The 13,329-nt window shown below is 47.8% G+C and overlaps 1 protein-coding gene across 6 annotated transcripts in view; it reads left to right on the top strand.

Annotated features, from left to right (window-relative positions):
• The window catches only part of MEIS3 (Meis homeobox 3), a 42,912-nt gene extending 31,161 nt beyond the window's left edge, over positions 1–11,751 (top strand). For 5 of the 6 annotated variants that reach the window (XM_063311898.1, XM_063311897.1, XM_063311892.1 and 2 more), the window contains 6 exons: positions 2,499–2,644; positions 7,732–7,808; positions 9,293–9,351; positions 9,641–9,730; positions 10,630–10,712; positions 11,716–11,751. In XM_063311898.1, the coding sequence (XP_063167968.1) occupies positions 2,499–2,644; positions 7,732–7,808; positions 9,293–9,351; positions 9,641–9,730; positions 10,630–10,679 (422 nt within the window). In that variant the 3' untranslated portion in view covers positions 10,680–10,712; positions 11,716–11,751. The remainder of the gene's footprint in view (positions 1–2,498; positions 2,645–7,731; positions 7,809–9,292; positions 9,352–9,640; positions 9,731–10,629; positions 10,713–11,715) is intronic. The other variant, XM_063311893.1, reaches the window with a different exon arrangement.
• Positions 11,752–13,329: the final 1,578 nt, after the last annotated feature.

Raw genomic sequence — 13,329 nt, 5'->3', positions numbered from 1 at the left:
ATTTACATCCCCTCTGGGCAGGGCTTTTAAGCAGTTTTTTAGCCAGAGGATATAAAAGCGGAGCAGCTGTTCCAGGGGGCTGGAATTGTCAGAAGGAGGGAGCGGAGGAAAACCCTGGAGTTTGGGCTCCTTAGGAAAGGCTTGAGAGCGAGTAAGGAAGAGGGCTTGTTACCCAGCCGAAGTTCCACACCATCCACGCCCGCCCCTCTTTTTCGCTGACTGTGCAAGGGGGCCCAGTTTTAATGATTAAAACAATCAGCAAGTGGGAGGAATAGCAGACTTAGCCTATGTTTGTACTGATCACCTTTTAACCCCCTCCCTCCAGAGAGCTTTGAGGGACACAGGTAGGTCTCTTTATCCTGACAACAACCCTGTGAAGCAGGTAAGGTTCTAATGCAGGGGACCCTAGATTTCCGGGGGTCTGTGAACTTAGATGGGGAAAAAATTTGCAACTTTCTTTTCGCTACCATCTAACTCAGGGTTCCTCAACCTTGGCAACCCTAAGCTGTGCGGACTTCAACTCCCAGAATTCCCCAGCCAGCAAAGCTGGCTGAGGAATTCTGGGAGTTGAAGTCCGCACAGCTTAGGGTTGCCAAGGTTGAGGAACCCTGATCTAACTGATTTAGCTGATTAACCAACAAGCCCGTACATTACTACATTACACATTTGTTATTTTTTAATATTTTGATAACTGTGTTTGAGCATCCCTGGTTTCCTCTGTAATGCAATCTATAGCGCTGTATTTTATTTTATGCATTTGAATGCAGTTTTCCAAAAAGGGGGCTGTAGGTTTCCCCAAGATGCAAACTCCTTTCTCTAGCGGATCCTGGTCTGAGCAGAGGGCTAGACTCAAAGACCTCCCGGGTCCTTTCCAGCTCAATGATTCTGTGATCAAAGAACCTCATACCTAAGTGGGAATTTGAACCTGAATCTTCAACATCCAAAGGTGGTTCTCTAACTGCTACGTGGGACCACCTGGTACAATATTTCTTTATCTGCCCCATTTCAGATATTCCAAAAGCATCTGGGCCTTTCTCAGAGAAGCAGGCAACAACCCACTCAAATCAAACCATCTGATCTGTTCTGGGCTGTAAATGTGGGGTAGGGAAAAAAAAATCTTCTTTAAAGCCCACAGGATGCCTGCATTCTTGGTACACTGAACAAAATAGCCAGTCAGATGTTGGCTTAGTGAGTTATGGGCATCCAGCCCACGTGGCCAGATTATGGCTCAGTGTTTTATACGAACCTAACAAACAGAATTCATGATGGTTTGGTTAACAAGGGAAGTGTGTTGTACAAGCATGCCAGTGAATTAATGGGTTGGTTGAGCCTGGAAATGAGTGCAAATTCAGAGTCTGGTTTCCATGGTCCATCACTATACCATGTTTCCTTGACTTGGTACATCTCCAGATGACTGGACTTCAGCTCCTGGGATTCCCCAGCCAGTGTGGGTTCCTTGTTTGGCTAGGATTAGGTTGCCAAAGGTAGACTGTCTCTGTCAAGCAAGGTTCTGTCAGAACAGCTCAGTGGAACCTCGATGGCCAGAGACCTTTGACTGCAGGTGGTCCTCACTTAATGAACATTCATTGAGTGATGGTTCAGACTTACAACAGCGCTGAAAAAAACTGACTTACAACCGGTGCTCACACTTACAACCGTTGCAGCGTCCCCGTGGTCACGTGATCACAACTTGGGTGCTTGGCAACTGGTTCGCATTTATGACCATTGCAGCATCCTGCAGTCACACGATCGCCATTTCTGATCTTCCCAACCAGCTTCTGGCAAGCAAAATCAATGGGAAACTGTGTGATTCGCTTAATGACAACATGGTTTGCTTAACTACCACAGTGATTTGCTTAATGACTGCTGCAAAAAAGGTCATAAAATTGGGTGGGATTCGCTTAATGACTGCTTTGCTTAGCAACTGAAATTCCAATCCCAGTTGTGGTTGTGAAACGAGGACTGCCTGTATCCAGTTCTGGCCAAACACAGGATGAATGATACTTTCATACTCTGCTCATCCCTCTGCCCCAGCCAAATGAATCCTGAAAAACAATACTCACTTGACTTACCAGTTTCCCTCTCACTGCAGCAATGGATCTGCATTACATGGCTAACTCTGAGCCTAGATGGGGCAAAGCGAATAAAGGGAAGACAAATTTAGTTTGTTACGGAACAGGATGTTGATTTACTGCCCTCCTGTGAGTGGTGCAGTTCTTCGACTAGCCTCTAGAGGGCTCTGTCCCTTCTATACCTGATCACTTGGTATAGTTTCAAAACTTCCCATTACCCCAGCTTTCCCCCAACAGGCACCCCCCCTCCATTCCAGATGTATTGGATCACAACTACCATCGATAGCCAGCACAGCTGGAGGGCCTCATCCTGTTTTAAGAGAACCACGCTGTCCTGAGCTAACTAGATCCAAACTTCGTTGTTGTCTTGACTCTGGGCTTCCACCTGAAGTTCTCCCTGTCTTCTCCCACCCCGGCCCCTTGCAGGAGATTGCCTGGATAACAGTGTGGCCTCCCCCAGCACAGGAGAAGAGGATGACCTTGACCGGGACAAGAAAAGAAACAAGAAACGTGGCATTTTCCCCAAAGTGGCCACAAACATCATGCGCGCGTGGCTTTTCCAACACCTGTCGGTAAGGACTTGAAAAGTGGTCGGGAGAGAAGTCTAGGCGGTGGGGTGGAACCAGGGAGAGCCTTGGCAGGCGGCTGGAGGCATCCTTCCATGCCCACCGCTCAAGCGCTCTGCGCTGTCTGCCAGGCAATTAGATAGTGCCTCTCCCTGGTTAGTTAAACAAAGGCAAGTTAATGAGCGCTGGCCAATTAGTGGCTAATTGAAGAAGCTATAAAGCTATTAGAGGCTGGTGAAGGGTAATCAATTCTAGCCAATTACCCTGAACGCATTGGCAGGGAATGAAGGGGGAGGCTTCTGAATGAGGCACCTATGGTTAAGGGAGGGGAGACTGATCAGCCCGACACTGCCCTGCCATGAGACATTGAGGTGGACTTAATTTTTTTTTTATTGGTATGTTGTGCTCCTCCCCGCCAAAAAGTTACTTCCATAGAGCTCACAGAGGCAGCTCTTCTCCCCAATCTCTCCATGATGCTATGTCCTCGCAACAATCTTGGGAGGGAGACTTAGGCTGAAAAATTGGGACTGCCCCCTATAATGAATGCCTATTCTAAAACACTCTCAGACTCATGAGCAGGAATTCAAAGATATCTGATTTATTAAAGAATAGTATGCAGGATCACAGAGAAAGCTGAGAATGATAAAAGCGCGCCAAATGCAAACTAAAAACCCTTGGTACAAATGAGATCCCTCCCCCCGTAGAATCTTCCCAAGCTCACAATCCCAGGTGCTCCTAACGGCTTCTGATGGTCTGCGGGAAAAGGCCTTGAGCAGAGCACAGAGCCCAAACGCATTCCATTGAAGTGAACATAGATACAGAGCTTGGCACAAGGTCTCACAGCAGCTCCCTCCCAAACAGAAACGCGCGTCAGCGCCATGGCATGTGAAACGTTACGATGTACAGTGCACATTGAAACAGTGAACATGACACCCCCACCTTGGCCAGGTAATGAGTTGGTGATTTGAAGGTGGAAGAGATTTCCTTGACCTTCGAGTCAAGTCTGGGCATGTGTGTTTGGGTATAAGGAATATAGTGTGCAGACTTGGAAGGATTCCCTTGGACCATCCCTCTCAAAGCCTAGGTCAGTGTTTCTCAACCTCTGCGACTTTAAGATGTGTGGACTTCAACTTCCAGAATTCCCCAGCCAGCAAAGCTGCCTGGGGTATTCTGGGAATTGAAGTCCACACATCTTAAAATGGCTAAGGTTGAGAAACACTGCATTAGCCCATTCCTGACCCCCGGCCCCCTTCTGGCCACGCACGCAGCATCCTTTCCACCCCCATACCCCACTTCGGAAAAGCAGCTCTCTTCCCTTCAAGGTTATTTGCTGCCAGACCAGTGATGCTGGCTGGGGAATTCTGGGAGTTGAAGTCCACACATCTTAAAGTTGCCGAGGTTGAGAAACACTGGTCTAGACATTAGAGGCTGGATGGCAGGAGCAACTGGATTCCCCCTCCCTTTATTTATGTTCAGATCTGTTCTCTCTTCCATGGTGGGAATCAAAGATGCTGGCCTAGAGTCTTAAGTTGTCTCCCACCCAGGCAATCAGACGGCATTGCCCCAGCTTAGCTTCTCCAAATTGGTTCTACCCAGTTCTTTCAGGCTGAAATATCTCACTTCTCCATGAGCTCTTAACTTCCCTAGGTTGAAATCCAGACCAAGACTATCCTTCATTGCCATGGAATCTGGCTCTTGACTGTGTTGGAAAAAGGTGGAATGATGGGAACCCCATCCATCCACCCATCCACCCATCCACCTTAGCAGTTCTCCCCAATTTGGCACTCCTCCAAAGTGTTCACAGCTCTCCACTTTGGGTGATGTGAGCCCAGCCCCTACCTCACCCCAAACAGCTGTGACATAAAGGGAGGTTAGCAAGCCATTCAGTCAAGAGCAAAAAGATGCTGGGATGACAAAGGCAGAGGACTTTCTGTATTCCTGCAGGAGTTGCTCAGGAGCACGGCCCATGAGTTATCAACCCTGCAGGCTCAAATCACCTGGGCAAATGTTCTTTCTTCCTAGGGCGTGCTAGCATCAGAAGGGAGCATGAGGAACTCTGAACTCCTGAATTAACCAGCTTGTTTTGGGGGAAGAATCCATGATGGCTAAAATGGATAAGAATGCCTGATCTCAAGTTTGTAGAACAGGAGGTTTAATCAGGAGTCAAGATGTTTGCAGCAGACAAAACATGAGCAGCAGTTTACTGAGACATTTGTCCCATTCCTGGTCAATGGGGTGATCAACCCCATTTCCAAGGGAAGCTCCAGCTGGATTGGAAGCTCAAGGCAGGTGGTGGCCATGGTGTAAAGCCTGAGGGAGGCATGATCAGGACTTGGATTTGCACCCTGGCTGGTGCCCCACTCCTTGTGACCTCTGAGGTCAAGGAGGACCTTTGCTCATCCGTCACCCGGCTGTCAGATTGGGGGCCCTGTGGAGGTCTGGTTGTGAGCTCCGAGCCAAAAGTGGCTCATCCATCATCTGGGCTGGCAACTAAAAGACCAGGGATGGGAGGAGAGGAGAGGACGGCAAGTTGGTTTCCATCTGCAGCCAAGAAGGAGGTGCATGATGCCTTTGGTACTTTGGAGAGCATCCTTTGGACAGATGTGTGGACTTCAGCTCCCAGAATTTGGGATCCCTCAAAGGAAGGAGTCTTCCTTCGGGGGCTGCAGATGGAAAAGAGGACAAGCATCAGGAAAAGAGACAGCAAGATGGGGAGAGGGAATGCGAGAATCCAATACAGCCTGTAATTACCCATTTATGTCACTGGCAAAATTCAGGGATACACTGGCTGGGCTGCACCTTCCGATGGAGGGAGCTGGCTTCCCAACTCAGGCAACTGAAGCATGCAAAAAAGGATGGGGCTTTGATCCAAAGGGTGGGACAGCCATCTTGACTCTTTTGACCCCCTCCCTGCAGACACCCCTGGGAGGGAAGAATATTTGAATGCCCCTCCCCATACCAGGAAAAGCATTCCTTTGAATAATAAACTGATACATCAAGGAGGATTTAGCTGAGGCTGCTCCTTCACATCTTACAGAGCAGTGGTTCTTAAACTGGGGGAAATGGAGCAATTTATCATTGTTTGTGAGTTGAGGATCCAGTCTGGGAGAGCCCCTGCTGAGACCCTTGTGTAAAATAACAAATTCTGGGGTTTTGTAGGCATAAGGACATTATTCAAGACTGGGAAAAGGGGTAATTGGGCCAAACAGTTTAAGAATTACTGTTTTAGAGGGATGTTCAAGGTGATTTTTTTTTTCCTGAGCTGGACTCTTCAAAAATTCAGCACCCCAGCTGAGTGGTCTTCACGGCCTGGGCTAAGAAGAAGATTGAATGCTAAGTTTTGTAGTTGAACTGGCCCAGGGCTGGAAAGGATCCAGATCACCACTAGAGGAGTTTCAGGTTTCGGTCTCTCTTGGCTGCCCTCTAGCTGTCATGTTAAGGTTTGCATCTCAGATCAGGTAGCCCTGCCCTGGGGAGAAGTGGGGGGCGCGGAGGAAGAGTGGCATGCGCACATGATGGTTTGGAACAGGTGCAGATTAATCTTGGGCTACAAGAGTCACCCTTGAGAGATGGAAAATGGCAAGATGGTCCATAGTGCATTTCAGGCTCCATATTGATTCAGATGCAAAACTTTCTCCTTCAGCAACATGTGGGCTCCTGATTTCCAGAAGTGTCAGCTGCTCTGCCACCCTGATACATTGGCTGCGTGTAGGTGGGGGAGCAGGGCAGCCTGTCCTCTGTGGCATGGGCTTCTGCACAAGAAGGTTATTCTGGTTTCCACTCCACCACCCCATCTCCCTCTTCCCTCCCCTGGAATTGCCTCTCCCCCACATTATTGGCAGAAAAGAAAACAAAAAAGGAGTGGAAGCTGTATATGTTGAATTTCTGCCTGTCAGGAAATCTGTTGGGAGAGCCAGGCAATGTAGTGCAGGATCATTGGCTCAAGGATCGTATGGCAAGGCAGGAGTTGGGTGCCCAAAGTAGACCAGAACAAAACCTGTATTTCAATTTGATTCAAATGTCATATAATTCAATACAGTTCAGATTGTTACTGCCCATATTTAACAATTTTTCCTCCCCCTTTTCCTTCTACTAAAAATTAAATGTTGATGGAGATTCTTGGAGATGCTTGATGAGGTGATCGCCATACTCAAGATGTGAAAAACAGGGGGCACAATTTAATTAATTATTAATTAGTTAGTTAGTTAATTAAGAGCCAGTTTGGTGTAGTGGTTAGGCACCAAGCTAGAAACTGGGAGGCCGGGAGTTCTAGTGCCGCCTTAGGCACGAAGCCAGCTGGGTGACCTGGGGCCAGTCCCTCTCTCTCAGCCCCAGGAAGAAGGCCAGGGCAAACCACTTCCAAAAAACCTTGCCAAGAAATCTGCAGGGAGTTGTCCAGGCAGCCACTAAGAATCAGACACAATTGAACGGATTAAAAAAAAATTAACCAGATTTCTAACCCGCTGCAATCCAAAGACGCTCGGTGGCTTCCATTCAGATAGAGAGGGCGGGCTTTCCAACTTCCATGATATCTTCCCTTCCCTTCCCTTCTTTTTTTTATTTTGCACAAGGGGTAGCAGAGCTGGGGGCCAGTTGTTCCCTTTCCAGGGCACCTTCCCTTCAGCCTTCTTGTGTCTTCCCCACATATGACGTCCCAAGTTCATTGAAAGACAAGGAAAGGATGGGGAATAATGGCAAACGGAAGGGGCTTGCTGTGGCTTTAAAAAACGATTAGTAGCATTAATATTAGTATTTGAAAGTACAACTTTTACCAAATCCAGGATGGCCCTTTTGCCCACCAGTCCAAAGCACTGCACAGTCTTTTTTGCCCTTCCTTGGACAAATAAGGCTGTGCTGTGCTTTGGATTGGAGGGCGAAAGGGCCATTTGGAAGCACATGGGGGCAGCGTGCATGAAGCCCTGGGCTGCCACTCCTGAAATAAAACACAGCCTTGCTATCCCAGGAAATGATGCAGTTGCTTTAAAGAGTTGCAGAGAGCAGTGCCTTTTTGCCTTCAACTCTGTAACCCAAACAACAAACAGAGTTGAGTCAAAGTTTTGGAGACCACCCCCTTCTCTCTTTTCTCTGTGCAGCACCCTTATCCCTCAGAAGAACAGAAGAAACAGTTAGCCCAGGATACGGGACTGACTATCTTGCAGGTCAATAACTGGTAAGAGTTAGAAACTGATAAGAGAAGAAACAGGAAGAGTTTCTTCTGCTGAATTTCCCTCTCATCTGCTCTCCCTGGTCGTGTAGTTCCCTCCATCATGGGGAGACACCCATGTGTGTGACTCTGGTGGATACAAGACCTGCTGAAAGCTTTTCATGAATTCAGAGGTTTTGCTGCCATGCTTTGTGAAAAAGCCAGGGTGAAATATGCCCACTAAAGTGACCACTCAGTTAGGACAGTCTGGAGATGTTGAGCTTGAGATGTTGAGCTTCCAAGTGTTAATGTTGAGCTCAATGATGATCTTGAGCTTGAGATGTTGAGCTTCCAAGTGTTAATGTTGAGCTCAATGATGATCTTGAGCTTGAGATGTTGAGCCTGAGATGTTGAGCTTCCAAAAGCTCAACCAGGGAGCTCAGCAGGGAAGGAGATTTGATGGGAGAGTTGATGTAAAAATTTCCCAGTATTGGAAACGTGTCCTAGAACTAGGAGATCCTTGGATCCAGCAGATCCATGGCCACTCCCTGACATACCTGTGTTCTCAGAGTTGCAGAGTTGGGGGGAAAGAGTTTTGGAAGTTCCTGGAATACCGCCAGGAGAATTCTGCTATTTTGATTTTCTAAAGTCAGAGTTTTCCTTCTCTCCTTTTTCAGTAAAATAAATAATACATCCAGGAAACCAATAGGAAGGATGTAGTGCTTTCGGTTCTCTTTTTCTATCGTAATAGTAGAACTTGGGCTCACCCAATGACATCAACCCCACCGTTACTACCTAGTAGAAAATATAAGAATGGCCCCAGCTAGTTTGGAGCCAGAGAAACTGTCCTCTCCCCCCAGGCCAGGTAACATTGTGCAAGACGGATCAATGGCTCCTCTGTCGAAAATGGCATTGGTTGCCAGTAGGTTTCCAGGTACAAATCAAGATGCTGTTATTAACCTTAAAAGGCCAACAGGGGATCTTGGAATTGCTTTCTCCAAAGCAAAACTGCCTGCCCTGACCATTCAGCCCAGGAAGAGATGCTGCAGCACCCTTGCTTCCTACGTGGGGAGGCTGGACCTTCAGCAGTCCTTCTCAGTGGCAGCCTCTGTTCTTGAGGATAAGTCCTCTGTTCTCTCTCCAAGATCTGGATGGTCCCCACCCTTGTCCTCTTGAGTGAAGACATGACTCTCTTGGCAAACAAAGTTTGGCCCCTGAAGGCCCCCTGTCCTAATGAGACCTTGAAGTTCATATGAATCTTATTTCAGTTCCATTTAGTTGAATTGTTCGATTTTCATTAGGTTCTCTGGTGCTATATATGATCACTGTGCATGCCTGGAGGGTGATGGGTTGTAGGTATGTAAGTGTTGGAAATAAATAGACACATCTTCGTGGGATTTGGGGTACTGCAATATGGTAAGAATAATCAAATAACGTTTCTGGAGATGATGCAAACACACTCCAAGCCACACCAGAGTGTGTAGTCATCCCTTTCATTATATCTCCTGCAGGTTTATTAATGCCCGAAGGCGCATAGTTCAACCTATGATTGACCAATCAAACCGCACAGGTAGGAGGGATTCCATTCTCCAAAGGGTCTGTGGAAAGGGGTCACCCTACGTATTGGGTCCCCAAGTTCACTAGGATGCTCCCTTCCCACTGTCCAGCCATCTTCAGAAGCCAAAAGGGTGCCATCCAGGGTTCAAGTCCTCTCTTCTTGGCTGTAGCAGATTGGATGGACCTCATGCCCCACCAACCAAGGCTGCTTTCTGTTTTAAATGCCTGGACAGACTGGACTTTGTGAAAGTAGGGAATATAGCTATCTGTTCTCTTTTTTTGTAATATTTCTCTCTTCCAAGCAGGACAAGGTACACCGTATAGTCCTGACGGGCAGCAAATGGGAGGTTATGTTATGGATGGGCAGCAACGCATGACGATTCACCCCCCAGGTGAGCCAATATTACACCGCTCTCTGGCCAAGGTAGAAGGTTATCATGGGGAGCCCAGGCTGTTTTCTTTTCTGGAAATAATGTCTTCAGCTTGGGGCTGCTTTGAAAGGAAGAGGCAGAGGGGCCCCACCCAAAGCATAATTCAATATGTGAAATGATTAGCTGGATCAATATTTCTCATTCAGGGCAGCAAAACTAATCACTTATAATAAAAAGCCGAGAGATATTTCAGTATTTCCGGTTTCCCTATATGCTTCCGATTATTGGACTATTGACTTCAGTGGAGAAAAAACAATGAAGGGGGAAAAATTGATGCAGCAAGAAGATTGTGTCTGTCTGTGCACGCGTGCTGGTGGGGGAGAGATCTGCTCAAATGGAAGTAAAATCTCTGTCAGGTGGCTCGGGGGTCTAAGATTGTCAATGGGCAGACGGTCCAAAAGATTAAGACGGCAACTGCAACTGCACAATCAAGTCCCATCCCATGTTATGTGTGTTGCACATGACCTGGCCATCATCTCAACTTTTTTTACCACTCTCTGGACGCCCATGTAGGAATCAGTTCTTGACCAAATAGCATTTTCCTTGAAATATGAACTTTGGGGTGCCCACGGGGTGTGGTGGCTGCTCTGCCAAATCAGAATTGCTAAGACCTGGATTCAGATCATCTCTGAAGTTCCACCAAATTCATGTGGGTCAAACATATTGTTTTAGCTGCCCTCCCAGGATCACTGTTAGGTTTAAAGAGCTTGTAACTTAAGCCACTGAGATGGAGGAATGGGAAGCTTGGTTGATCTGGCCTTAGAAAGTGGTCTTGATGTATGTATGTGGGGATGGCAATGGGGTCATGGTTCCCAGGACATAGGAAGGTTTTTAACTTCTGTTTTCTCCTCTGCTGCCAGGACCAATGGGAATGGCTATGGGTATGGAGGGCCAGTGGCACTATATGTGAAGGCCTGAGCTCTCTGCTGATGTCAGAGGGGAAGTGAGTATCGTGTGCAACAAGTTTGGGTCTTTCCTAAAAAAACATCAGGAGAAGAAGACTTCTCTTGAGATGGAGTGAGAGATGACTGAGAAGCTCCCTCCTGGTGACTGGCCCATAAGGACTAGCTACCTGAGGCGGAAGGAGCGGTCCATGCAAGTCCTGCCATAGCTTCTGGCAGCCTCTCTTTCCTGCATTTCTTCCCTCACGGTGCCAGGATTGCCATCCAAAGGTGGCAGATTCCCCTGGCCAACCTACAATGGCTGTATTCACTCCACATATTTAACCGGCTTGGTTACAAACTTCGTGGCTGCGGGCATGAAGCTTGAGAGCTGAATCAGTTAGACTTTCTATGGCCATGTGGTGGGAATTCGGGCCTTTTGGCTAGCTTGTGATTCAGCGTATTGTCAAATCAGGAAAAACAGTGGGAGTCAGAAACCAGCTCATGTGCCCTGGAGAAACACAGCGGAAGCCGATCCTGGGATCCCACTCGGAGCGATGCTGCCTAGCTGAATGTATTGGGGGGATCTGGCTCCAGCAAACCACACAGCTTCAGCACAGTGAAGCCACCATTTGGACCAGTGTTTCGCGACCATGGGAACTTTAAGATGTGTGGACTTCAACTCCCAGAAGTCCACACATCTTAAAAGTTCTCACAGTTGAGAAACACTGGCTTGGATTATGGGTACAGATAATAGTAAGAGAAGGTTACTATTCTTTTACTATACTATTGCTTCAATTTACCACCTGTTCCTCTCTGCCAACCACAGACACTTTGTTCCACATGGCAGTTGGCCCTCTGGCCTGCTACTTAGAACCTCCCACAATACTCTGGAGTGTAGGTACCCCTCCAACAGAGCCCCCAGGTTAACTAAGGACTCTCCAGAGCACACCTGGCAGAGGATAACTCCGTTTTACCACCAGTCAAGGGATGGCATCCCTTCTACCTCCAACGGGAATCGTTCCAGAATAACTCCATGGCCTCCCTCTTCTGTGGTTCTTGCAGGACTCCAGTTCTAGGCTGGGTGAGCTGGACAAGACCGGCGTGCCCTTTTTTCGACTTCCCCTGCGCTTGACAAGAATGTGCCACAGAGCCATCCTTCCTCCTCCACAGCCACGGCACATGGCCGCCGTCTGCACTGCCACGCCCTCTCCTCCGGGGTGGAATGAGCACGGACAACGTGCCCCGTGCCCCTCCCTCCATGCCCCCCGCTCTCCTTTACTCCTTTCCCCAAAGGGGGACTTTCCCGTCTACACGTCACTCCGACCTCAAGGATTCTGAAGTGGCCTTTGCCTGCCAAGGTTTAGGCACCGTGCAATGGAACGGGATCAGCAAGCCGCCTTTGAGGTCAGCGACAGATTCCTCATCCCAACATCAAAAGAATGGGCAGATGAACAACCCTGGACCCCTCTGGACGAGAGAGACAGGGTGGGGGAGAAGCAGAGGGGTTGATTTTTAAGTTGTCAGTGTCTCTCCTTTTTTTCTTCTCTCCAAGCATAGAAAATATACGTGAGTCCATACGCACCCCCTTCCCCCCACCCGGGAGACTGCAGTCGGCTACGTCCACAGCCGTCCTTCCATGAATGAACTTCTTTTGCAAACAAGACAAGAATTCCCAGAGGGTTGTGGGGGTTTTTTTCCCCCATTTCTGTTATTTTTTCTTCCTTTCCTTCCTTCCCTCTCGATGATTTAATTATTAATTAATTATTGATGTGGATGCTCAGATAGGGGAAGTAAATTAAATGGGACACTGTTCTTTTTCTTTATTTTGAAGGGTGGAAGGGCTTTCTTGTTTTGAAGTGCTTTTTGTGTTTTCTCTTTTTTTCCCCCACTCTCTCTCTCTCTCGCTCTCTTTTGTTAAAAGAATAAGAATAATTCGGGAAAAAGAAAACCAAAATGATCTCACTTTGCAATCTGGTGTGTTTTTTGTTCGGTTTGGTTTCCAATGTTTTCTTAACCCAAAGTACTGGGGAACATTTTATTCACTCAGTGTTCTGCAGAAAGTGGTTTAGGGCTCATGTGAAAGCAAAAACCCACTGGGGTCCTTTGGGCGGGTCTCCGAAAAGTCAAGACCACAGTTGCAACTGTATGATCAAAGCAACCGTCATCTTTGAGTTGGATGGGGTTCCTGGGAACTGACGCTCAGCAATGTCTGGTAGACACAGGATGTCCATTCCTGGTCCTTGGAGGTCATCCAATCACCAGGGGGTCTGCCAGAGGAAGGGAGGTCAAAAAGTCAAGGTCACAGAATCATAATATCAAATCACGAGGTTGGAAGAGATTTTGGAGGTCTCCTAGTCCAACCCCCTGCTCAGGGCAGGAATCCTCAGACCACGTCAGACATATGGCTGTCCCACCTTTTCTTGAAAACCTCCAGTGATGCAGGGAGGGAGGCTGCTCCTCTGCTTCATAGCTCCCACATCAGGAAAGTCCTCCTGATTTCAACTTTGGATCTCTCTCTGTGAAGCTTCCACCCAGTGGTTCTTGCCTTACCCTTGGGAGCTTTAGAAAATAAATCCACTCCTTCTCTGTGACACCCCTTCATGTATTAGAAGACCGCTATCGTGCCTCTCCTTAGCATTCTCTTCTTTGGGCTAAACATACCAAGTTCCTTGAACC

This window comes from Candoia aspera, chromosome 10 (genome assembly GCF_035149785.1).
Source record: "Candoia aspera isolate rCanAsp1 chromosome 10, rCanAsp1.hap2, whole genome shotgun sequence".
Classification (NCBI taxonomy): Eukaryota; Metazoa; Chordata; class Lepidosauria; order Squamata; family Boidae; genus Candoia; species Candoia aspera.
The sequence above is the reverse complement of the archived record's forward strand: the minus strand, read 5'-3'. Positions and strand labels throughout refer to the sequence as shown.